The sequence below is a fragment of the Rattus norvegicus genome, chromosome 15, assembly GCF_036323735.1.
Source record: "Rattus norvegicus strain BN/NHsdMcwi chromosome 15, GRCr8, whole genome shotgun sequence".
Taxonomy (NCBI): domain Eukaryota; kingdom Metazoa; phylum Chordata; class Mammalia; order Rodentia; family Muridae; genus Rattus; species Rattus norvegicus.
The window spans coordinates 75,948,967-75,976,493 of NC_086033.1; the positions used below are offsets into that span (position 1 = coordinate 75,948,967).

At 36.5% G+C, this 27,527-nt stretch overlaps 1 protein-coding gene and 1 long non-coding RNA gene across 15 annotated transcripts in view; both read right to left on the reverse strand.

Moving 5' to 3' along the window:
• LOC120097140 (uncharacterized) overlaps positions 1 to 10,624 on the reverse strand; it is a 43,256-nt gene extending 32,632 nt beyond the window's left edge. Inside the window, exon 1 of the long non-coding RNA XR_005494383.2 lies at positions 1 to 10,624. This exon is cut by the window's left edge and continues 25,246 nt beyond it. This is a non-coding gene — a long non-coding RNA (uncharacterized LOC120097140).
• Pcdh9 (protocadherin 9) overlaps positions 1 to 27,527 on the reverse strand; it is an 898,173-nt gene that overhangs the window by 200,495 nt on the left and 670,151 nt on the right. For 3 of the 14 annotated variants that reach the window (XM_039093373.2, XM_039093372.2, XM_017599713.3), the window contains one exon: positions 18,395 to 18,488. The exons of the other annotated variants lie outside the window; for them this stretch is intronic. In XM_039093373.2, coding sequence (XP_038949301.1) covers positions 18,430 to 18,488 — 59 coding nt within the window. In that variant the 3' untranslated portion in view covers positions 18,395 to 18,429. The remainder of the gene's footprint in view (positions 1 to 18,394; positions 18,489 to 27,527) is intronic. 14 annotated transcript variants of the gene reach the window in all.

Consider the following 27,527-nt stretch of genomic DNA (forward strand, 5'->3'; position numbering starts at 1 on the left):
CAGGTTCTACATAAGAAAGAACACTCAGCCTCCTAAGAGAGAAACTTGAGAACCTTAATTAGAGCCAACTTACTATTTGAATACCACAGGGGAGTGCAACAACCTTGTCATCAAGTTCACAGCAACTAGTAAGAAGGCCGATTGGACTGCTGATTAGATGTGGGGATTAAGACTTTACATCTCTGGCTATGATCCAGGACTTGCTCAATTTGCTAGCAATTGCTCCAACATAGCCTTATAAGAACTATGGTTTCTGGATGTATATCTCTCCTGAGAAACACAGCCAGAATATGGCAAATACATAGGCAAATGCCAGCAGCAAACCACTGAACTGAGAACGGGACCCCCGTTGAAGGAATCAGAAAAAGGACTGAAAGAGCTTGAAGGGGCTTAAGACCCCATATGAACAACAATGCCAAGCAACCAGAGCTTCCAGGGACTAAGCCACTACCTAAAGACTATACATGGACTGACCCTGGGCTCCAACCTCATAGGTTGGATAGCAATGAATAGCCAAATAGGGCACCAGTGAAAGGGGAAGCCCATGGTCCTGCCAAGGCTGGATCCCCAGTGAAAGGGATTGTTGGGGGAGGGCGGTAATGCTGGAAGGATGGGGAGGGAAACACCCATATAGATGGGGAGGGGGAAGGGTTAGGGGAGTGTTGGCCTGGAAACCGGGAAAGGGAATAACATTTGAAATGTAAATAAGAAGTACCCAATTTTATAAAGATGGAAATAAAAAAGAACTATGGTTTGTAATAATAGCTCTAAAATGATGATTTATTGTTATTGCTGGCTCGTTTGTTGTTTTGAACTTGGAGTCAGTTTACATAGACCAGGTTGATTATTTTTATCATTATTGTCAAAATATAATATAACCAAAGTTTGACATTATAAGGTATCTTATTATTAGGTTTTTGAAGTTGATTCACAGGTAATAAAATCACTATATTTTTTGGTGCTCTAGTTGTGTGTCTTTTGCTGTGACTGACCATTCTGAGAAAAAGCAACTCTGGAGAGGAATAGTTTGCTATGGCTTAGAGGCTCCAGTCTATCGTGAAGGAGAGTTGGGGAAGGAATTAGAACTGGAATTTGAAGCAGAATCCATGGAGAATTGCAGTTTGCTGGCCCAATAGCTATCTCATATTTAGTAGCATTTCTTGGACAATGTAGTATTCCTGCCTAATAGAGGACAGTGTCCCTCACATATGGTTAGGCTCTCCTACATCAGTTATCGATCAACACAAGCCACAAGGGATAGTTTCATCTGGATAATTTGTCAACTGAGAGTCTATACCCAGTTGATTTGATGCAGTATCAGATGAAACACAAAATAAACACTGATACTTGGCATCTAGATTTTTAAATGTTTCTGTTTTCCAGTCTTCTCTATGCCTATGGCCTATGTTTCCATATCTGTTATTATTCTAATATCACTAGTTCCAATACAAGAAGGCTATGCACTGAAGGGCTCTGTTTTGTTGTTTCCACTGATTGCTTACTAAAAATTACAAGAAATACTTACCAAGCTCACATCTACCATACAAATATGCAAGTTTCTAAGTGTTTTTCAGTTTATGTTTCTTTTCTTTTTTACATTTCACCATCTCTATCAGTTTAATTATTGGATTTGTGAAATCTTTTCTATAGGAGACGAATCATGAAGCACACTCCCATCTAGTGTAATGCAGAAGGAGAAATTCAACTGTGTGAGAGCGAAACGTGAAATGTGAAAATGAAACAACTTTAATATCTTAAGAATAAGTTTCATTTAAATGGCTAGTTCAGTTAAAATTGATGGGTGTTCTGAAGTAACAAACCTGAGTCCTTTATTTGTCAAGGTTTCCCCTGCTTCCCTCGAACACATTTCATCCATGACTTGAAAATTCATGAGGGCTGATATTTTCCACCATGCCTTTATTGGGGATGAAGCCATCTTGCATTCTGTTACATCATGCTGTGAATCATCATCAGACCTTTTGCTGACTCTCAAATGTCAAATATTCTCCCGTGTCAGAAGGAATTCATTAAACGGCATTAGGGAAAAGAACAAAGTGATTTTGAGCTAATTTTTCTTTCTATTACGAGCTTTACTTTTGGTCTCCTAATCCATTTCCTTCCAGCGGCAATGAACGATGTCTTCCTTTTCAAAATAGTCCCTCCGTGATTGCAGGTGATAAACTTAAGCAACATTTACATGATATCAAAACATCTTTTCAAAACACTGGCTTAGATCTCACCAGGGCAAGTTACCAATCTCTAATAAACTAAATACATGAAAATTTAAAGCAGATGTAAAAGGAGTAGCAAGTGTCCAAAAAAAAGGAAAAAGTCATACTGATCAAATAATAATTACATTGATTTCCCCTTCTGTGAGCATATTTACTCTGAATAACTATTCAAGCAAGACATTTCATTTAAAGGAGGACGTCTAGTGACCTGGAAAACATGAGTTTACTATCGGGCAAAGATACCTTGCTTGGCAAAGGAATATAATCTGATAGCAAAGATGACATAGATTAAAAAAAAACCTTAAAAAAATCAGAGCTATGTCTTCTGTTCTTCCTGGGAGTGCTGTGCAGAGCATCGCACAACTTTGGGGGTGCAAACAAATGGCTTCTTTGCAATATTACTTCTTTTCTCTCTCTGCTACTCTTTATAGTGGCTGCTACTCTCACATGACTCCAAGATGATCCCAAGTGTGCGATGTGTGCGATGTGATGAAATTGCTTTAAATAATTATCTTTAGAATGGTAACAAAGTAAGGCATGAGCTACATATAGACAGCCTTTATTACTTTAATACAGCTTCATTTCACATTAATGTCCATTTTCAGTTTGGCATTTTTTTTGCAGTAGTTTTAGGTTTCTGAAATAGTTATGAGAAAAATTTAAATTATACTCTTGGTTCACATATTTTTATTCTATAAGGGTTGTTCCTCAAAAGTGTTGGCTTACAAAAATTAAGACATCAGTGATGCTCAAAATATTTTTATTAAATATATTTATGTGAATGCCTTATTCTTCTTTTAACCAATAAACTATAGAAACACAGACTAAGAAATTAATGTCCTGAGGTACGCAATCATATTTATCAAAACACTGGAACAACTTTATTCATAGTTTAATGGTAGGTGATTAATACAAAATTACACAATACAGAAAATATAGAGGGCAAAATAGTTCATAGGCAGAAAAAGTTGCTGAAATATTGTAAGATCAAAATTCTTTTATATATAATAATTTCAATAAACAGGCATTTTCACAAGTATGCTGTTATCTATGGAATTTCATAGAATCTTCTCATTTATCTTCACTTATACATGGCTATGATGCTGTCTCCCATAATTTAAAAATTGATCTAATACTCATTAAGTTTTCAGGATAAATTCTCTCATGTGAGCAAGAACTATTATGACAGTACTAATTTTTTAAGTCATAAATCAGTCTTAGAAAGTGAAGAGGTGTTGAATACAATTTTTAAATTTTCTTGAAGAACTATTTTTCCTGACTTTTTATTTATTTGTTTACTTCATTAAGAAAGTTATTTATTCCTTTTCCATCCCAGTACCTATGCCTTCCTCCCAGTACCTTTCTCACAAGTCCCTCTCCCACTACTCCTCCTGTTCTCTCCCACTGTTTCCAGACGAGTCATCCCAGATAGGGGAACAGATTGCACAGACAGGCAACAGCTTTATTGACAGCCTCTGCTCCAGTTTCTGGGGGACCTTCGTGTGGACCCCTCAGTAGATCCACTACATAAGTACAAGGGGTGATCCAGCTTGAAGGACTATTGGATTAGGTGTGTCTTTATTTTTGTATTGCAAACCACATTGTACCAAATACACTGGTACCTCTCTCCTATGGTGTTACTGAATGATAGCATACTGATTTTTAAATGTATTTAAAAATCCCCCTTTTAAGGACAAACTATCTTCTTTACAATTTTATGAAAATGAGTGGGGAAGGATGCATTGGACTTTTTGAAATCATGTTTCTATCTATTGTTGGAATATTTCAAGCATGTTTAAAGTGAATCTCAGTCATATAGATACGGCACTATAATAAGTTATAATGATATATCTGGAGGAGTTTTAGTGAGTAAATTAATTTTCTTAAGTTTTATTTATCTTGTCTTAGAAGTGGTAGGATGAACTGAGAATAGGTCCCCTATTGAAGGAATCAGAGAAAGAACTGGAAGAGCTTGAAGGGGCTCGAGACCCCAAAAGTACAACAATGCCAAGCAACCAGAGCTTCCAGGGACTAAGCCACTACCTAAAGACTATACATGGACTGACCCTGGACTCTGACCCCATAGGTAGCAATGGATATCCTAGTAAGAGCACCAGTGGAAGGGGAAGCCCTGGGTCCTGCTAAGACTGAACCCCCAGTGAACTAGTCTATGGGGGGAGGGCGGCAATGGGGGGAGGGTTGGGAGGGGAACACCCATAAGGAAGGGGAGGGGGGAGGGGGATGTTTGCCCGGAAACCGGGAAAGGGAATAACACTCGAAATGTATATAAGAAATACTCAAGTTAATAAAAAAATAAATAAATAAATAAATAAATTAAAACAGCAAAAAAAAAAAAAAAGAAGTGGTAGGATGGCGACCATGGCCTACTTTATTATAAGACTCAGTGGTAGTAATGCATGATAGTTTGCCTGTCACTCTATTAGACCTCAGTATTTTCAATACTTTGTTACTGTCATCTTCCAATACCAAAATCTTCCAATTTTTTCAATCTTACAAAAAATGAAAAAAGAGTTTTAACTTCTTATCACAGATCAAAAAGACAAAAAGAGTTTAAATCCTAACAACACATGTATGTTCATTTTAAGTCAACACACACACACACACACACACACACACACACACACGCACACGCACACAGCTTACTATCCCTCAGAAGCCCTGGGGCACCATTACTGCTGCCCAAATGCAGACTCTGTCTTTTACCTTTTCAAACTGAATTCATGTATTTACTGTCCAATTTTGCCTTTTATGATACAGATGCATATTCCCATCTCGGAAAAAAACTGTAACCAATCTCTCGTCCTATATAAACTTATTGACTTGATCTTATATTGAGCAGTTCTCTTATATTTCCATAACTTTTGATATGTTCAAGCATCTGGATTGACTGTATCCCATGGTATAATATATTAAATTGTTTTCAGCTTCTTCCTTCAAAGACATGGATTGATCTCCCTGACCCTTGAGGGAGTTTGTGCTGTTTATTCAAGTAAAGTGATGACAAGCAAGGAGTCTATGCAAACGCTGGATGAAGCTCAGGAAAGATGCTTCAGCCTGTCCAGAGAAATCATAATAACAAACGTGGTTGTGGGCTGGAGGCCAGTATGGTTCTACTGGGTATTTTGTGTAGTAAATGTCCATCAGTAGGATGTTCCGTACACAGACATTTTCTGAGCAGAGAATGTCAACATTTGTAATTTCACCTACACAGTCAAGAACTATTACTGTACAGCATACTGAGCACTCAACATATGCGTTGGAAACATATCATTGCAAAAAATAGAGGGCAAAATCTGTCTTTTAAAAAATATAGCAAGGGTTATTCACATAGCATCTAGGCCTGTGGAATTCTAAGGCAAACACTGCATGAATATCCACATGCTATATATACTCCCAAGTTGATGCCTTTCAGTTTAATTTCAGCATAAATTAAAACATTTCATTAGAACAAGCATAAGACCTTAAAACTCCTTTCTGGGTTTTTGCTCTGAACCATAGTTCCTTCAAATGTCCCACATTTTATGGCGTGTGATTTAATGTGTTCCATGTTTTCACATAGGCACATTGTGGCTAACACTGTTCTAACTCTCTACTGCACCCTTTCACCTTTCTGAGCCTGACGAAATCCTCCTCACAATTCAAATCCTTTCTCTACTCTTCTCCCCCTTGACAGACATTCCTCAAAGCAGTTGAGTAATCTGTAATTTCATATAGCCCTCAGACATATGTAAAGTTGCTTTCCTGGCAATGATCTTACGGTAAGCCTTTTGCAATTTTTTACTTTTCTCTTTCTAGATTATGAGTTCCTCGAGGGTAGACTTTATGCCTCATTGTGTTCTCCAGCCGGAACAAGTGGATCTCCAATGTAAACCTTTGTCGGTTGGACAAATAACGGCTAGAGGGTTATTTGCAAAGAGGGGAGGGGCTCCAGTTTCCACATTGTCTATGGTGGGTCTATAAGTTTGTTTGTACTGAAAATTAAATTATGAAACAAAATGATTCTAGGAAATCTTTTATGACCCACTTTCCTAATTCCAGTTGTAAAAAAGCTGGAGACTACCGCCATTTCTCCCTTGTTCCTCCCACCCTGTAAGATCAACCTAAGAACACCTCAGTTTTAGGGTCCCTGGGAACAGTGACGCCTGTCAGAAATGAGAAACTGCTCATGGATCATAAGGAAGATCCATTCATAAACATCATTAACGGCAAAGATCAGACCTTTATAGTCATTCCGCTGTAACTCAGTAAGTAAAGACAGCGTGCAAGCCAAGGTCCAATTTGTGGTCACTGATCAGGTTATAGGCCAAGCTGTTCTAATGGACAGAGATCATGTCTGCTAAAATCCCAATTCTAACGTGATGGCGCCATGCAATGAAAAGACTTAATAAATGCTTAATGATGACAAGATACCTCCTGTGGCATTCGGAGCTATTCGACTTTAAAATTTAAAAAAAAATATATGTGAAATGTTTCTCAAGTCTAGCATTAAAAACGTGTTCCGTAAAACCATCTTTACTTTAATAAATAAGAGCCGAGAGGAAGAAATCCTTTTTTCAATATCTTTAAATGTCTGTGCCTCGCGTTCAAACACCATATTAAATGCATTGAAAACACTTTGTTGTGTAGGAAAACCTGGAAGGCTGTACTGAATGATGGACACGTCCTCATTCTTAGGCATTGCCTATAGCTAGAGACTTGCATAGTTTTATTGTTATGATGGTATTGATTGTTAAGTCAACAGAAAGCCATCACAAGGGATTGCAAATCTCTAGACCAATACTCCGTTCTGTAACATTAAAATGTCATTACTGAATCACCAACTTTTCCCCCTGCTGTAATATTATTCTCTGTTGATTGCCTGCCTGAGCTGAAATTTGAAACTGTCACCCTCAGACTTGCAAAAGTGATTCAACTTCACTTATAAGGAAAGTAAAATTAAATATTCATTCACGGGCTGCATTTCAAGTTCAAACTGTCTGAAACTCCTTAAGGCAAAATGTATTTAAGTTGAAACACATTTTTTCTTCATTTTTATGCAGCAAAAATTCAGAATGAGTATCTTGGGTAAAAAAAATAACATAAAATAATGTTTTATTTTGAACTTGAGATTGGGTGGGGTGTTGACTCTCTGGCTTTTTGGTCTTCTTTAACTATTTCCAGTGAACTACATTTCTTTCTGGTGTCAGGAAACAGGTCTGCATATGTATGTAATTGGCATTTATTGTTTCATTGTTTTGTGTCTGTGCTATGTTCTAACAGTAATCAACTTGCAAAATTAAACAAGTTTTCAATGGAGGGATACTTGTACTCACGTCTGTTATGGTAATAGAAGAAGCCCAACTGACAGTTCCATGGGCTAAATGATATAAACCTTCCTCTGCATTATAACCTATATGTGTTCACCTAAAAGCTTCTTAACCTCTCCGCATTAGTCTCTTCCTAAGATTATTCTAAGGCTGAAACTAAGTATAATAATATGATAATGTTTCAAGTTGGTGCTTCCTATTATTTGTATTTAGTAAAAAAAATGGCTTAAAAAGTTTGACATGTTAGAAATTGGAAGCAGACTGGTAGTTGCTAGGGGCTAAGATGGGGAGGAAGAAATGTTGCTTAATGAATATGAAATTCTAGTTCAAGATGATAGTGCTAGGGTTTTACAAGGAGATGTTGGCCACTCAGCATTGCTAAAGCATCATAAGTCAGTAAATATGTTGTTTCCAAAATACTGAATTTATTTTTAAAAAATTATTTGATTTATTTACGTTCCAAAGGCTGCCTCCCTTCTTGGCCCTCCCTCTCTGAGTTCTTCATACCATACTCAGTTTCCCCGTCTCAGATACAGTGATCCCCCAGCTGTCTACCCACCTACTCCATCTCTGTTCCCTGGGGTATCAAGTTTCCCCAGGATTAAGTACATCTTTTTCCACTGTGGCCAGACTAGGCGGTCCTCTGCTACATATGTGCTGGGGCCCTGGGGCCCATGTATGCTCCTTGATTGTTTCTTTAGTCTCTGAGAGCTCTGAGGGTTCGGGGCTACTTGATACTATTGTTCTTCTCATGGGTTTGCAATCCCCCTCTGTTCCCCTAACTCTTCCATAGGGGTCCCGGATCTCAGTCCAATGGTTGGCTGTAAATATCTGCATTTGTTTCAGTCAGTAGATGGCAGAGCGTCTCAGAGAACAGTCATTTCAGGCTCCTGTCTGCAAGCACAATATAGCAACAGTAAGAATTTCTGGGTTTGATGTGTGACTAAGGGATCCCAAATGGTGCTGGTTTAACTGGCAATTTGCATGTAGAAGAATGCAAATTGATCCATATTTAATCTCCTTGCACAAAGCTCAAGTCCAAGTGAATCAAGGACCTCCACATAAACCAGATACACTTAATCTAATAAGAGAGAAAGTGAGAAATAGCCTTGAACACATCCGTACAGTTGAAATTTCCTTGATTTTATATTTCAACAAAGATTAATCCAAAATATGTGATGTTAAGCCTGTGAAATGTCTCAATGGAGAAAAACTTTGCTGCCATGTGTGATGCCTGGAGTTCAATTACCAGAACTCACTGGTATAATGAGAGAAAAATCCCATAAGTTGTCCTCTGACCTGCAAACGCCCACTGACCTTACCCAACATACAATAAGGGAAAGTAAATTAATAAGTGAAATTTAAAAATATATACAATTTAAGTAATGTGTGACAGAGAAAGGTATCAATCTTTTGCCTTCTGTGCTACTCAATTGAGCTCATGAGATAAAAAACAAAACAAAACAATGGAGAAGCATCTGTACATAGAAAAGAGCAAAGCAAACTGATTCTTGTAGCCAGCTAATCAACTTTTATCAGTCACCAAGGCTGTCCTTAGCTGAGGCTTTTTGATCTCCCAAGGAGCTTCACAAAAATGCCCAAAACAAATAAATAGGCTCAGACACATTCATCATGTTAGGCTAATGGATGTCACTGTATTCATTACTGCTCTCTTAAACAGTATGGTGAGACAGTAACAGATGTATCAGCATTCAATTTTCATTTTAAAGATACATCTCTCTTCACAATAGAGAATCATAAAGGGGTTCCCACCACCCAAAGAAACTCCAGAGGAAGTTTATAGGACACAACTGCTTTGGAGAGTGAAACAGTGTCTCATTAAAAGCCTTTTTTTTTTTTTTTGAAATCATTCTGTGCAAACTTGTGATCATGAGGAAAACATGTTGGGAAATTATGTGGATTGAATAGAATATAGAATATAATGTGTTTTTAATTATGTTTGGTATATATTAAATACTTATAAATGTGCCCAAGGTAAAGATTGTGACAGTATACTGGGTACAAAATATATCGTGAATTACAACAAATGATGCTGTGATTTTTAAGTATCTGCCAGCTGGCATCTAGGGTAACCGAACTCTAAGACATTTTCTTATCTCCCTTACTTAGAAGTTTTATTTTGGAAGGCTTGATATTATGCATTAATTCTCTGCCTTTTTGAAACCTGTACACATTAATTTCTAGCCATGTAACAACCTGGAAAACGTCTGACTCTGAAATGTAAACATTAGAGGAAACAGCACCTCTACCTATTATCGACTCTCTTAGAACAGTTCATTAGCAAAATTAAGTGACCTAAGTAGAAAAAAACGTTGCAAATATTGGAATAGCTGAATAACATCAAGATTCAGTCATATCATTGGTCTGTCTTTCCTATCCTTTCATTGGCTTACAGTATCCCCCAAACCCTCTTACTATTTGTTTCTTCACTTAATCTGTCACACAACTCACTGCAACTGCCTTCAACTGTCAGCCCTGTCTAATTTTGTCCAGGACAATCTAGTCTTTGGCTATTCACATAAAGCCCTTTGAAATTGTCTCTAAGTTCTCATTTCACATGAAGATTAAAGAAAGAATGTGAAATATACTAGACTTGGGTATATTATAGATTGAAATTCATTGTTATAGATAAATATTTGAGTTAGCAAGGAACAATCAAATGAATTTGCAAACATGTGGACACATTTTGTCTGAATGTAAGCCTGTTAAGGATTTCTAATGCCCCTTCTACTCTTCCAGAGAACAGATTACCACACAGTGTTTGAAAAGTCGTCTCAAGGAGGTATCTAGGGTGACTATATGTGGATCAGATTCCAGGCTAAGGCATGAGCTACAAATACATGCTATTGCCATTGTATCTACAAAACTGTATTCATTTGTGCTTAATTTGTTGAAAGTCCAGAATTTCAGAGTATCTCATTCATAAAAGAAACCAAGTACCTATTGCCTAAGAGACTGGTAATTCTTTTTCTTTTCTTTTCTTTTTTTTTTTTATTAACTTGAGTATTTCTTATATACATTTCGAGTGTTATTCCCTTTCCCGGTTTCCGGGCAAACATCCCCTTCCCCCCCTCCCCTTCCCTATGGGTGTGCCCCTCCCAACCCTCCCCCCATTGCCGCCCTCCCCCCAACAGTCTAGTTCACTGGGGGTTCAGTCTTAGCAGGACCCAGGGCTTCCCCTTCCACTGGTATTCATTGCTACCTATGAGGTCAGAGTCCAGGGTCAGTCCATGTATAGTCCTTAGGTAGTGGCTTAGTCCCTGGAAGCTCTGGTTGCTTGGCATTGTTGTACATATGGGGTCTCGAGCCCCTTCAAGCTCTTCCAGTTCTTTCTCTGATTCCTTCAACGGGGGTCCTATTCTCAGTTCTTAATTGGACACATTGGTTCTCTGTAATTGCATATTTTTATTTGAAACACATTTTGATTGTATTTTCCTAATATAATTACTATATTTGCTATTTTAAGTTATAAAACAAAGACATGACTGTATCTTTAGACGACCTGAACAAATTTATGACCTGCTCATAAAGTTGAGTTTAGCATCCAGGTAAAATCCAAAGCTATTATATTTGCTGCGGCTATGCTGTCCCTGTTCAAGAAAGAATCAAGAATTTAATATCTCACATTAAAAACCCTGAGGTACTTATGATACACGAAATAATCATAATGTATTATTTGCAAAGAAATCAAAATTATGCACCCAGATTTCGTTGAAGCTTTTGTTGGTATTTTCCTCCATTTTTATGTAACACATATTAATGTCATTTATGCTAAATACTTTTAAACTTAGGTTAAAATTTCGCTCCTGCACTTACCAGCCTGCCAGCCATAAGGCATGTTAATTAACCTCCTTGAGTATTAATTGCTTCATTTTTGAAATGCTGAAAAAGATCACACATGTTCTAGAAGTTTGATGTGAGAATTCAATTGTGAGATAATTAATATGAAGAATTTAGACAGTATTTAACATGTCAAAACTGCTCAAATTGATGATGATGATGAATAAGAAGATTATGAGGATGATGATGTCAGTGAGACAAATAAATTATCAGTGTGGTAGTGCTGCTAGTAAGATATTAGGTCATCATAACTAGCTGGTTTCCTGAAAGAAAATGTATTGGTGTGTTTTTGATAAAGATGATAGACTATAATTTTGCATGATCATTATTTGTGTCAGCTCTAACTTAATATACTTTGTTAAGTAAAGTGCTTGCTGCTAATTTATGTTCTGCTGTAGCTGAACTTCTTATAGCATTTATAATATTCAGAAACAGATCCTGTCCTGCCTTCATTCCTAATTAACCCATAGAGAACCATGCAATGTAGGTATACCAACCATACTTAAAAGAGTATGGGTACATTAAAATGTATCCATAAAATAATTCCTACTTATGGAGAGATAGTGCTCTATGACACATTTGTACTATTGTGTATAAATAAATTATTATCCTGTTCTTTGACTTTAAAACATGTTATATAACTTTTCTTTTGATTGAGTAGTTGGCAGGCACAAAGTAATAAAAATAAATGAGCTGGTATACTGATAGCTACATAGGAATATTTAAATACAGATCAGTGAAAGGGTCACTAGTGTTTCTTAGGCTTCCCCCCCTCCACAAACTTTACAAGATTCTTTAATGGACTTCTAAGACTTTCAGAGACATACACCTACATAGTCACAAAAGAAATAATGGATAATTTAAGGTGATAGAAAAAATTCTAATATTTAAAATGTATAGATATTGATGCTAAAAATAGGCACATTGTGTTATAGATTATAAAATAAAGGCAGAGTGTTTTCTCTTACTCATAAATAATAGACAACTGACATAATCTGAAAATGGTCTTTTAATTTTCCTAATTACTGTTCTATTGCTCTAAAGAGACACTATGACCAGGATAATTTATAAAAGGAAGGACTGAGTTTGGGACTTGCTTACAGTTTCAGAGGTTTAGTCTAATCCATAAGGTGGTAAAGCATGGTAGCCTGCAGACATGGTGATGGAGCTGTACCTGAGAACAGCAACCTGACCCACAGGCAGAGAGAGAGAGAGAGAGAGAGAGAGAGAGAGAGAGAGAGAGAGAGAGAGAGAGAGAGAGAGAGAGAACTTGGAACTGTTGTGGCCCTCTGAAACCTCATAGACCACAGCCAGTGCTATGCTTCCTCCAAGGCCACATCTACTTCAATAATCCTTCTGGCCCTTCTTAAATAGTGTTGCTCCCTGGTCACTAAATATTCAGATACTATGAATCCATGGTGCCACTAATATTCAAATCACAGTGGTGCAGAATATATCAATTTCTTTAATCTTTCTAGTTTTCATCAGTAGCAAATACAAACACTCCAGAAATTTTGTCGGGATATAGTCTTCTCTAAAACAGATCATCTTTTTCAAAACATGTAAACAGCCTCATTAAACACAGTGCCTAATCTATTTTAACATTTTTTTAATTTTTCTTTCAAACCACCTGCCCCTAAAGATGTCGGGCTTTACATAATTCCCTTTGCCTTTGCCAGCAGTGCTGTATGCCCTTGTTCGCTATGGAAGACAAAAGAAGACGAAAACTACAGTCCCATCAATCAAAAACAACGCAGTCAGCACCAGGTCCAATAATGAAATCATGATTTCATAAATCATCTTCTACAGGTTAGGGTCATCTTTAGAGGGAAAAAAATCTTATCAGGTGCAGCTGAATATTCTCACGGTCTTTCATACTTCAGTCTTTAATGAAAACAATATAACAGCTGTCAGAATATAAATGTGTAACCTTTCTTAGCTTCGGAAAAAAATGCCCACATTGTGCCCTGACGGTGCCCTTGAAATACGACGAAGTCAGGATATTTTCCCCCCCGCAAAGGTCTACCCATGCCTTTCTTTTAGCAGTTTGGCAATGAAATAAGTTTTCTCCCCTTTACTCTCTTTCAGATATGTGTGTTTAATTCATTCTAGTGGAGATTAAATTTAAAACTCAGATTCAGAAGCTATTCTGTGGCAGTAACTAGCACTAAATGAAAACAGAGCTTTGACGTGGCACTTTTTTGTTTTAGCTGAATCAACAGCTTTTCTGCTCTGTGACCCTGCTCGCCCCTCCATATATTAGGAAGTAAAACAAGGATCACGAAATCTCTGGATGGGCTCAGAACAAATGAAAATGTATCACTTTAAAAATATGGGTTTCACATTTGCAAAGCTGATTAAGTTACTCTGAATTAGAAAAAAGTATTTATTAGTACGTTCAAGGTAGTATGGATTCAACTTCCTCAAATTAATTTTGCTGAGGCTTTCCTGTTTGGCATCCCTAAGATCCTGATATAATCCAATAAAATATACTATTCCTTAATTGTCCACCTTTCAGACACCAAAGCTTACTGTGTACAATATAAACTGGACCTAGGTACCAGAATCAGACATGCGTGAGGCCGTGATGAAGCATGGTGGTATTCCTGAAAAATCAAGTGAGCTCACCATGATGAATATAGATAAAGACTACAGTAGATATAGAAAGAAAGAAACCTGCAAAATGGGACCTATGTAGGCTAGAGGTACCCTACATAACACTTGATTTTAAAAAAAAGTAGTCAAATGACTTCACAAAATTTTAAAATCCAGTGTCAAAGTAGCCTCTCCTTTTTCTTTGCTTTAGGGGCAGGTGTAGGGTGGCTTCCAGGGCGTTACTTAGTAAGCATACTAGAGACTCATATTCAGAAAGGGCTGCTGTTTATAAGCGTTTTGTATGGTTAACATTCTCTGAATGCTGCATAATGTAAAAGCGATGAATGGCTACACGACGTCGATCCTACTGTCAGCTCTATGTGATTATCTGGTCCACTGGTCTACTGTAGTGTATTTCTGAAATGAATTGAAGATAAACCCATAATAGTCCATTTCATGCAGGCACATTTGTCTCAGTTTAAATTCAGGGCCCAAATGTCTACTTATTTCCATTCTGTTTGTGCCTGGTGTTTTCATCATCATAAAACCGTATTAGTTCCTTGATTACACCTGGAATTCTGCAAATGCTGCGAGAGCAATACCAATCTCACGCCAGGCTCTTCGTTGGAAAATAATAGCACAGTGGCTGAATTCCAAAAGGAATTGTTTAGAGTTTCCTCGTGGTCCTACATTCTGTCCAGTTTGGGTGAATAAAGTAATTTCTGCATGTTATTGAGCAACTCATATAAACCTTATTCTGTACACAGAGAAGCAAACATGATATTTGAATAAGATATAAAATTCTATTTGGCATTTGAACATACAACCTCTTATATTTTATATTATATTTTAATCTGTTAGAGAAGAATGTTTACTCAATTTTCTTCTATAAATAAGCCTAATTATATTCCTTGCCATTTACATATTCCTAAGATTACAATATTTTTAAATTATCAAAATTTATAAAAAGTGATGTTATTTCAGCAAATTTAAAAAGACAAACAGCATTCTAAATTCATGATATGTGTAGCTATATAACCTATCTATATCTATCTATATCTATCCATCTATCTATCTATGTATCTATCCATCTCTCTCTAACTCTATCTATATCTATATATCTATATACCTATATCTATATCTATCTATCTATCTATCTAAATATCTACATAGATAGAAAGATAAATAGATAGATAGATAGATAGATAGATAGATAGATAGATAGATAGATGGATAGATATAGATATATACTATAATCTCTGGGACAGTAAGAGAAAGAGGAAACATTCACTTAGTTATGATTTAATATTTTCATAGAAACAAAGCAACCAGAAACAAATACTTTAGTAGAGTTCCTGAGTCCAGAGCAGGGATGCATAGATGCTTAATTTTTAGAACAAACTCAAAGTCATTCCTAATTAAACCAGAGGCAAGGAACATACAACACTCTAAAGCGTAAAGAAGTATATGTTTCAGAAAATATGCATCCTGTGAAATATACTTTATGTACATATACAAAAGTTATATCTTATTTATTTCTAGTTTCATTACACATAACAAAATTAATATAGACTGGGAAGAGTGGAGATAGAGAGACTGCAGTTGGGATATATTAAAAACAAATAATGAAAATAAATAAAAATAAAAAACAAAACAAACATAAAAAGAAATATTTAAGATACACTTCAACTTAGCAGAGAGGTGAAGTATCTGTCAAACTTTCACCAGAGTTAAAGTTTCTACCAAATTTCTATTAAATAAGAATATGCATTACATAGCCCATAGTAAGCCATTCGCATAGGATAAAACTGAAGCATGTAATGTTTCCTCATTGTTTAAGCACCAAAATTGATCCTGCCATAAAAACCTGAATAGTGTACAGTGAATGAATTCAGAAGAAGATGAATTTACTACATTTTTATACTTTATCTACTACTCACGACTTGTCAAAAGTTATACATTCTGACCTCTCTCTATTCCTGAGTAACTTACCTTAAAAATTACAGACAAAATCAAATTTATATTTCCATCATTTTTTTTAATTTTTCGTCTCCTAAAGAAAACCTCACATGTTAAAGTTAAAATTATAGTCTATGTCAATGATCTGAGTTGTCCCTTGATCCCCAGCGCTTTAAGAGCTAGCACATACTAGATCTAGCATTACAATATATAACCGTATTTGTCTGCTTTTGTGCTAGACATAGTAGCTATCATAGAAATGTAACATGGCCAGAAAAGGTCCAGAACATGAAATGTATACCTCCCTTGGAAAAGAATTGTGAACCTGTGGATGTATAAATTATACATCAATAAATTATAAACGTTGCATAAATTGTTACTTAATAGGTTTTTCTACCAGCCTTTACTTAGAAATGATCATTTTGTAATTAAAATGTCAGGTTGCTAAATATTAATTTTTGTAATTATGTTTTGAGCTCAGCACTAAAATATTTCTCACTGCTCAAGGGACATATCGGATGCTTGATACTCAGATTTGAGATCCCTTCAAATCAGGTAATTTTATTGTGGTATTAAGGACTTCATCTCAGTTTGACCCTTAAACTAGTGAGGTCACTTATGTTCCACGAATCTTAGCTCCATGCCTGTGTGACAAAGACAGCCAGAAGACGTTTGACATTGACTAAGATTTTGGAATATTAATGTAGTAGATATTTTCAAACATCTCTGTGATAAAAATAAAACAATAAAACTTTTTAACAAGCTTCTAGCTTCCGTGAATTTCTTCCTATAATTTCGCATTGAAAAATTTGTTTGCTTCTGAGCAAGCTCTGTTGTCATTGATTAAAGAATGGGAATTACTAAAGCATACTTTTAATAAACATTTTTTTGATGATTTTACAACTTTTAGGAATTTTTTAAATTGGGTATTTTATCTATTTACGTTTCAATTCTTATCCCTTTTCTTGGTTTCCCCTCTGGAAACCCCTTATCCCATCCTCCCTTCCCCTGCTTCTGTGAGGGTGCTCCCCGACCCACCCACTCTCACCTCCCCACCCTGGCATTCCCCTCCATTGGGACACAGAACCTTCCCAGAACCAAGGGCCTCTCCTCCCATTGTTGTCCACTAAGGCCATCCTCTGCTACATGTATGGCTAAAGTCGTGGATCACTCCATGTGTACTCTTTGGTTGGTGGTTTAACCCCTGGGAGCTCTGGGGTTAGGGGTGGTTCTGGTTGGTTGATATTGTTCTTCCTATGGTGTTGCAAACCCCTTTGGCTTCTTCAGTCCTTTAACTCCTCGACTGGGGACCCAGTTCTCAGCCCTATCGTTGGCTGTGAGCATGTATTCCTGTATTTGTCAGGCTCTGGCAGAACCTCTCATGAGACCGTTGTATCAGGCTTCTGTCAGCATGCACGTCTTGGCATATGCAATAGTGTCTGGATTTGGTGACTGTATGTATATGGATGGAATCCCAGGTGGGGCAGTCTCTGGATGGCCTTTCCTTCAGTCTCTGCTCAAACAAATTTTTTGAAGTGCACTATGCAAAATAATGATTCATGAATGCAAAAACGAGCAATTGCATACCCCTTTATGCCTCTTCCTCAATGAAACGAAGAGTATATTCCTTAAAACTCCATTTTTTTAAATCATCGAAAGAAGACCCAACAGAACGACTTTTCAATTATCAATAGGAAATCTAAAAATAACTCATCTTCCCCATAAAAAATATGCAAACCTATTGTCTAACGTTAATTTACATAGTGCTAAAAAGCCACTTTTTTTCTGTTTTAGTATTGGAAGACATGCATCATAACATGCTATAGTTGGCTCTGATCTTGGTATATGGTCCAGGCTTTCTTCAAACATGTGATCCCCAGAATTAACAGTGCTGGGATAACTAGTGTGACATATGCTTCCCAGTAGGGATGCAGATTTTATTGTATAGGTTAATAAATATTAGGTGACTACAATATAAAGTATTCAGCTATCCTGTCAGGCCAATACCCTCAAGTACCAGTTACATTTTTACCTCAACATTTCCTTTGTTAAGAAACTCTTATGGTTTTTAATGACACACGCAAGGAGGGAACAGGTGGATTCATTTTGATTTGCATGTGTGAGTAGTTATGATAAATTTACTGATGTCTCATATGCCTAATCCTTTGAAGTTTTTGAGTACTGTTGACAAAAACATCAAATATAATCTAATCCAATGGGAGGTCAAATGTTTTTATAAGATATTTATAACTTTTAAGACAGAAGGGACAAAATCACTAACCTGTTTATTTAAAACATTACACACTGCACTGTGTAATACAGTAATCTTAAGGATGGTACAAAGACAGTTGAGGAAACACACTTGGTAGCTAAAACTAAATCAATAGTGAAATCCTCATCTATGATGGGATATAAACTTACCTCAGAGTCCAGGAAGAAGAGGTCAGTTTAGCGGTCTATTTTGTTGTTTGAGGTTGGACCCAGGCATGGAGAAAACATCGTGTACTTTTTAATTCTGTTAAATGTTAATAAACATTTTTGAACATGCATTGCATAACTGTCCATGCTTCAGTATGTTAGCATGAAAAATAACAGAAATGCCACCACAATTTCTTCGCCGTGTGCAAGGATTAAACCAGTTAATGAACGTATGTATCTGTAAAATGTCAAGCCCTTATGCCTACGCTGCAGTGTCTAGGATTACAATCATGCAATCCTTTGGCTCATATTTATAAAGGTGTATTCATCATTAATTGCTGTTTTAGATGGCCTGTGGAGATGGAAAAATCTTTGAGAAAAGCAAGCTGACCGTCTAGAAAGAAGGACTCAGAAGAAGACTTTTAATAATTGCAGCTCACATCTTAATGAGAAGCATGTCCTTAGGTAGGCTACTTAGAGCTCTGATTGCCAATTTCCATAACTGAAACATGAATGATTCAATCCAGAGAATCCCTCAGGTCTTTCAGACCCTATGATTTTATAGGTCTGAGTCACCCTAGCATGGGAATATCTTATCTTCTGACCTTTGCAAGGCGCCAGAAGAGACATAACACGAGTCAATTCACTTCAATGAAAAAGTTATAAACTCAATATAACTAAAGAGTCTTATGATCCACATTCCTATAACCTAGTAATAAATTTTCTTTAAGTATTGTTTTCTGTTTGTGCATAGAGAGACAGTTTTGGGTCATTGAGAATTCCTATGCTTAGCCACGATAACTGGTTCAACCAACTCTGAGCTCGTCTGTTTAATTGGCCTGATGATTGGCAGTCCTGTCAAAACAATTGACACTTCTAAATTTCACCAACATGGAATTATATTAAATAAAACTTTTTTTAAAAAGTTGTATTTATTTTCATTTTACTTCTATGAGTATTTTGCTTGCACGTATATCTGCATACCAGTATTGGCTCTGGTAAACAACCCAGACAAGAATGCGTGACATCCTCAGGAACTGGAGTTACACATGATTGGGGGCAACCATGTGTGTACGGGGAATTGAATTTTGGGTTCTTTGAAATAGTCGGTGCTTTTAAACACTGAGACACCTCTCCAATCCCAAATGAAATATTTTATACTGACATGTACTTTTCATTACATAAATAATCTTTTGTTGCCAAAATAGCCATAACACAGATTAATGGTTATTTATTTATTTATTTATTTATTTATTTATTTATTTATTTATTTATTGCAGGACAGCTGTGTGTGTTGTTGAAGGGCATGAGCACACTAAGTGTGCTTCAAGTATCTTAGTGTCTGGTATCTTATTTTTGTCTTCTGTACTCGAAACACTATTATTTGATTTTCATTTCTTATTCCTAGCTTCCACATCAATATTACCAATACTAAAAATGTCATTGACAACAGACATCTGTAATTTTGCTTTCAATTCACTCTGCCCCTCATTGTGGAACTTATAGCTGTCCCGAGAACCTTAGATTCTTTCTCATATTAATAGATTTAACCAGTGATCTGAACTTGAAGAAAAGTTTTGTTTTTTTTTTCCATAGTGACTTTTGGGCACAATTATTGTGTAGGAATTCCAGGCGCTGTGTATCACTGCCTTTTTCACAGTGGTTTTTATATAAACTTGTAGGTTCAAATCCACTTGTAACCCGTGATGCAAAGTGAGCTCGTTGTAAGCAAATATGTGTTGTATTGCTATAACCAATATTTGGCTACATGTTCCTTTAGTTGATTATTTCCAATAAAAGAATCTTCAACCCTTGCATACATGCAGGGTGTATTCATAAACTCTGGATATTATTTACTGTCCAGGGTTAATAAATCTATAACAACAGCACCGTGAACCATAAAAAGGACGTTTTTCTTCACAGTAATCGAACTGTGATGACTTGTACTTAGGTGCCCTATGTCTTAATTCATAACCAATTTTAACAGGGCATGTTTCCATGACACCAGGAAACCCTGTCTTCCAGGGTAGAAGAGAATGAAATGTTTCGTGATTGATGACACTATCTGAATGCTGGCAAAATCCAGTGAGCTTTAGCAAAGGAGGCGTGTTTGCCTGCATTCTGCCCAGCACAACAGCTCATTAAGCAATATTTTCCCATTAATGTTTAGTATTAAACAGTGAATGAAAGACTAAATATCATACGGAAAAACAAATTGAAAACAGCACAGTAGGGTTTAGGCTAAGCAGCCAATAACCTCCCCTTCATTTGGAAGACAGCTTGGATACCTATTCCAAAGATTAATGAGCAATCAGTTCTAAATTAAACCAAGACCTGCATTTAAATCTTTTCTCCTCCCTTTTGAAAACACCGCTTTGAGTTACACTAACTGAGATAAAATACGGTATTAGCCTTTCCATGTGTTGTGTAATGTGGTTAGAAACATGAAAGATTGTTTCTGAAACATTTCCTTCGCATTTTTTACCATTTTTTCCCTTGCACGATTTGAAAGGAAATGGGCCATGATGAGGTCGGCAGTCTCTGCCACATGATGCAGAATGGTGCTCTCTGTCAGTCACTCAGAAAACAGTCACCTCTTTGAAGATGGAATAAGGAAACTGCTTTTATGAGCATCACACATTCTATCAGAGGTTGCAAAAGCAGAATTTCAATTTCATAAAAACTGTCAGAAGAAGCACCTTCCTGTGAGGGCACCGATACTGTTACAGTAAGTGAGAATGTGGTCGAGACCATTGTTGTGCTGAATCTTCAGGACGCTGACAACAAGGCTGATCTGTACCACATTGGGAAACATTTTCTATCCAGTCAGGCTTACTTTTACACTCAACATGATCAAACCCTTACTCTGTGAAATCATTGCTGGGGGAAGTCAGTTATGGGGACCTAGCTTAAGAAAAATAAAATAGGAGGTACAAACTATTCTAACCATGAAATCGTGTACTGTAAGGCAATACATATGTCACTTAGCAACATCTACTCATTCTGCTGTGGATTTTTAGATGACGGAGCTTAGATACATTAAAATATCTAGCTATGCAATAAAAAATCTGATAAAAGAAAGTGTACTTGATAAAGGAAGGGCATTATTGAGGTATCTTTATTAAGCATTTTTAGCATAAAATATGAAAGGCATGCAAATAGAGTTACATTTTCACACCCAATTTTTGGGCAAATATAACCACATTTTTCTAGTATTAATTCCATATTTTTCATTAAACTTTAAGAGGAAAATATAACATGATATACTTTTGTTTATTATGTTAAATTTTTTTATATATTAGCCACAGCATAACAATTAATAAGGACATTTTAAACAAATTTGTATCGGGAATTCCCTGAGGCTAAATGGAGACTTGTGCCAGAACCAAGCATGTTCTATATTTACTGTTGTTTCAGTAAACACCAAAGCTCTGTATATAACTATGTAGTCTATGTCATTTACAGTGCATAGTTACATAAATATGGGGAATGGGAGCAGCAGGAAATGTAACGGTTTCACTCAAAATCCAAAATAAGTGTTGCATAGTACCCTTTATTAAGAAGATATAGTAATTATAAAATTGATCATGGTGAAAAGCTGTTCTAACAGTTTAAGGAAAATATATCCTGCACACCCTAGAAATACTTCTAAGAGATTGAGTGAACTCCAAAAAAGAATTCCATCTTCCAACCAAGTGCAAATTTCCTAGACTTAAAAGTAAACTCACTTTGCTGGGAGGTCCTTGCATGTGTAATGAATTTCAGATCTGGAGATGAAGTCTTTGAGCTTTCCACGAGTAAATGCAAATCTAATGAAAGTTTTCTTTCTAAAAGATGCACACCAGAGACACACAGAGGAAAAAAGAAGAAGAAATTGTGACCATGGAAGCAGAAGTTTGAGGGACAGCTGCAACTCTGAGAATGTACGTGCTGCCCTCAGACACCTTACCAATAAAACGGAAATCCCACTAGTGACCCTGGAGAGACTGAAACACTGCAATCAAGTTGTGACAATGTTTTGTTCCTAGGAGTAGAGTAGATAGCCATAGAGATGCAAACTAGTTATCCTGGCAATTTAGAAGATGTAGAAGGACAGTAAGTGCATGATTATCCTTGAGAGGTAATTAATTATTATTATTGTTATTATCATCATCATCACCACCACCACCACCACCACCACCATCATCACCACCATTATCATCACCATCATTATCATCATCACCACCACCACCACCACCATCATCATCATCATCACCACCACCACCACCACCATCATCATCATCATCTCTAAATGCCATGGCTATTCTTATTTTGTTACTAATAAACAACATAAGGTAGGGCGCTCATAGTGCCAGGCCTTGGCATCAGAGTCCTGAAAGAGAAGGCACAGAGATCATATAGTCTGTCTTCAATTTGTCAGTCAGTCATATTAGGTAAGGTGGACTCTAAGCAATTTGGTGAAAAGTATCCCCATTCTTTACCTCACCCTTTAATTTGCCTTTCCTGTACCATCCCCTTCCTGTGAAAACGCTCCATTATTATCCCCCTCTTCATCTTCACCACCAGGATTGTGAGAATTTACAATCTTACGGCGCGTTCATTATGCTACCATACTGTATAACACATACTCATTTTGCCTTCAAAGTAATCCTGGAAAACAGGCGCTATTGTTCCAGCTTTGATACCAGCAAGCGACTGAGAAACTTGCCCACAGAGAGGAAGGTGACGAGAGAGAAATGAACTGATGATAGAGTTGCAGAAAACTTGAGTGACCCATCTGGGAAGCAGCATCTGGCATTCTTCAAGGAGCACGGTTATTTTCCTGAACTCAGGTACAGATGATTTTAACATATACACAAAAGATATATGGTGAGCCAAATGATGCAGCAGAATAATTCACACACTGTCCGCTCTGTAGGGAGGAGGGACAGAGCCAGTCAGGAGAGCAAAGGAAGGAAGAAAAAGGTAGCAGTGCTTTTGTGTATAATACTTCTTTCCTTAGTGTATAGAAAATATTTGATACAGTGCAGAATCCAAGGAACCAGTCTTTGAACCTCAATTTCTTTGCCGAAACATAGTAATATAAGACTTCTCACAGATAGTGTTTGTAAATGACATGTCCATTTGTATGTAGGTGCATTTGCTGTGTTTATATGCACTGTGTACATATATATGACGGCTGTAATCATAAGAGGGCATAGGGAACCTTGGAACTGAAGATTCGGGCATTTGGAAGTTGATTATGGTTTTCTTTCGTACGATAAAACATTTGAAAAATATTAAAGCTTAAAGCAGTGTATCTAACAGAATATTCTTACAGTTTTATAATCCAATACATATCCTAAAATAAGTTGAATCACGACTAATGTTACTTCCATGGCTGTTCAGAATCACGTGATCAGGTCAGCAGAGCTCAACCCTATAATCACACTAAAGAATGATTAATGGGTTTTAAGTTAATAAATGGTGGAAAATGTGCTCTAAAGATTTCATAATTTTTCTTACAAAGCATTTGAAAACTACTTTTTTATGGACTTTATCAGCTCTATTGTTGATTCCAAAGCAAAAAAAAACACTAAAATCAACAGAAATATTTGAAAATACTTCATATGTAATAAATACTTGACGTTTAGGAATCACATAAATAGTTACTGATTTTATTTGAAGGGAATCTTGGGTATCAGAAACTTCTATCCTTTTATTCATTACACTTCATTTAATGTGATATCTGTGTTTATTCTGAGACAGGAGGATTTCATTTCCTTTTGAAAATAGTGCTTTAGTTAATTCTAGAACAAAGTCAGCATCATTATATCCCATGAATTTGAGAAGCAGAAGCTAAAAGATACAAATAGGATTATATTTCATATTAAAACTACATATTCAAAAATTTCATATAGAATATATAACTTAAGATGAATAAGTTATATGGGTAGATTTCTACTCTCCGAACAGAATTACAAATGGGAAATCAATTATGTGCAATCGCTCGATATCCTGAGTCCTGCAGAAAAGTTAAAGCCAAACTTCAATTTGTTGTTATCTCATCCAAGTTAGTAGGATCAACATCAAGACAGCTTAAATAAATCAGTACCTAAAGATGTGGAATCAAAGGAATTCGCACAGTGTGGTTTAAAATAGTACAGACTTATGTAGGGCAGTGTGGAGTGTCCATCTAAATTACATATCCATTTTATGGCACAGCTCAGGGGTAGATGCCATCTGATCAAGAGAGAGGTTATAAAGTGTTCTAATATGTATTACTGCATTATTCATAGCAGTGAGGACTTAAACTCAATCAATATATTTGTCAAGGGCATGAATGGATAAAGAAATTATACTGTGATTGTGTATGCTTTCGGAGTGAACATGTGTGTAGATATGAGTGTGTGAGTGTGTGCATGCGTGCGTATGTGCATGCTTGCATGTGTGTGTGTGTGTGTTTACACAAACATGTGTGTATCATACTACAGTTGAACATTCCTGACGCATTGGAAAACTAAAAGCCATTCTTTTGAAAGGAACATGAACCTAGAAGATACTGTATTTCCTACCTGAATGCCACAAGCAACTAGGGCTGGTGTAAAATAATAATTACTGAAGTCTGGAAATTCATTATGAAATGTGTGTTGATAAAGAGATTGGTCAGATGTCCTGTAAGCCTGTGCTGAAATGCCACATTAAACTGAATTAATGTGTAATGCCATTATCACAATTTTTGGGAAAACTAAAATAAGACATAATAATTTTAAAATTTATTTGAAAGAACAGAAAAGTCAATGTGACAAATTTCAACTCTTATTTCACCATCCAGTGAACAGAGAATATTAATAATTATATGATAATCTAGACCTGTAAGATTGTATAGAGAAATATGAAAATGCAGAGCTATTAATAAAAAACCTGAAGAGAGAAAAAGAAAAGCGAATTGAGGGGCACAGTCCCCCTAGTGCTAACTCAGGCCTCCTGGGAAATATTCCAAAGCCCAAAGTGGCTACACTGAGTTTCTAGTAAATCACACAGAGCCTAGCATGTTTCCAAATGATACATTGGAGATAAGTAAAATCTAGAGACTAAATCTTTAAAAATATGGAAAATAGTAAATTTCTGTTTGAAATAGCAAGTATGTGTGTGTGTGTGTGTGTGTGTGTGTGTGTGCACGCACGCACGCGCTGGCATGTGCCTACACTGCACTTGCAACAAGAAAATTCTCACAATCCACTAGGCTAGCATTCTTTTTGCTACTATTGACGGCACATTTTTTCCTTTGTGTAGAAGTTGGTTTTTATCTACCTACTCTGTTTAAATCATCACCAGAGATATTATCACGCGGTTATTCCAAAATTTCCCACCACTTCAAAGTTCCCCTGAATTCTTCCCTTATCAATTCTGGTTTTGTGTGTTCAAAATTTTACATTTTCCATATTCACACACATCCTATCCCTTTCTTGTGTGTGTGTGTGTGTGTTTGTCCCTGTGTATTTTCACAAAAAGTAAAATCTGCTAATTATCCCTCTTAAATTCAGTGTTCAGTGCCCCCCCTTTTGCACCATTACCATTAGTATAGCACTTCTTCAAATCTTTTTTGCTGTCCTTTTAATTTCCTTTCAAATAAAACAAACCCAGGATTGCAGGGCAGACTCTTCTTTAACCTACTCGCATATTTCTGCACAGTCAGATTCCCTTAAAGCATCCAATGGTTCTCTCTTTTGTGATTCATACCATTACAATTTGGCTTCTGTACACACCACACACTCCTTCAAACCTCAGGCATCTTATCTTTGTTCTCCCAAGATACTTTAAAGCCAGCATGTCAAAAATAGAGATTGCTGTGTCCACTTTGTGGTCTCAGCTAAAGCTGGTTACTCCTGACTTAGTCCTCATCGGCAGCCCACGTGTCTTCAGATGCCCACTCTGAAGCAGCACCTAAATCTTTGGGTCGGTACACACCTCCACTGTAGTGTTTTCTGCTCGTGGCACTTTCTTCACTGGTTAATTAGGCATTGTTCTGACATATTCTCTGGAAAGTTGGCCCCACATATGCCTTGCTATTGGGCTTGGACATGAGGTTGCTTAGGAAAAAGAAATAATGTTAAGGTCTATGAAGTCAGTCAGTTTTCTCCATTTCTACCACAAAGAGGAAAAGTGTCTCCAGTAACTGGAATCTTTGTGGTGTAAGCCCTTTAGATAAGGGATAAGGTTATTTCACTATGAAATATGCAAGCGCCGAAGAACACCTGAGATTTGAGTAAAAGAAAAAAAATGCTGTGTAAGGCAAAAAAATCTGTAGAGCTCAAGGTTCAGAAATACTGTACATTGAAATGTCTCAAATCAATACGTATTTGAGTCATGTGTATTAGTTTCCCTGTGAAAGGCAAGTCTCTGTCTCTCTGCCTCTGTCTCTCTCTCTGTATCTCTCCCTTGAAAAATGCTTTTAAATTCACTGTAACATATTTCTTAATGCAATGGATGATGAGAGTTAGATCTCATCTCATCCAACGTGACCCCACATGTGATATTTTTGATATTCTGTTTTACTCCTCTGCAGTTACAAGCACTTGAAACAAAATTATATCCAACTTAGTATCAAATTTGTGTTCTCAACAAGGGGATCAACATGCTTTTGAAACTTTCAAAAATGGTTGATTTGAATACTTTTATTGTGAATGATGTTTAAAAGACAAATCACTGATATTTTCTCTGTCACAAGCAGAGTCATGGAAAGTCCACAGAGCTTAATGGATTTGAACAGCTGCCACTGTGATAGCAGGAGAGCGTGGGTGACTTTGAAGACTGAAGAGGACTGTCTTCAGTATATATGATCTCCTAGACATGGGCCAGTCTGGGACACTAAAGATGACTAAGATAAAGGTAATCTCTTTTCAGAGAGCCATCAGTTTGCAGGACATCTCTTGGAGAACACAGCTGAGTTGTCAAATGTGTGTCTGCACTGTCATTTACTTCTCTATGTTATAAACATACCCAGTTTTCTGTACATAACCATGGTGAAAAAATAGACCGTATTTTATTTAAAGTGTTTCAACAATGAGAAAGGAAGAAAAAAACCTTCAACTTACAAATATTTAATTCTGTATCAATTTTCTTTAAATCAAAAAAGTGGTTCTCTCATTTATCT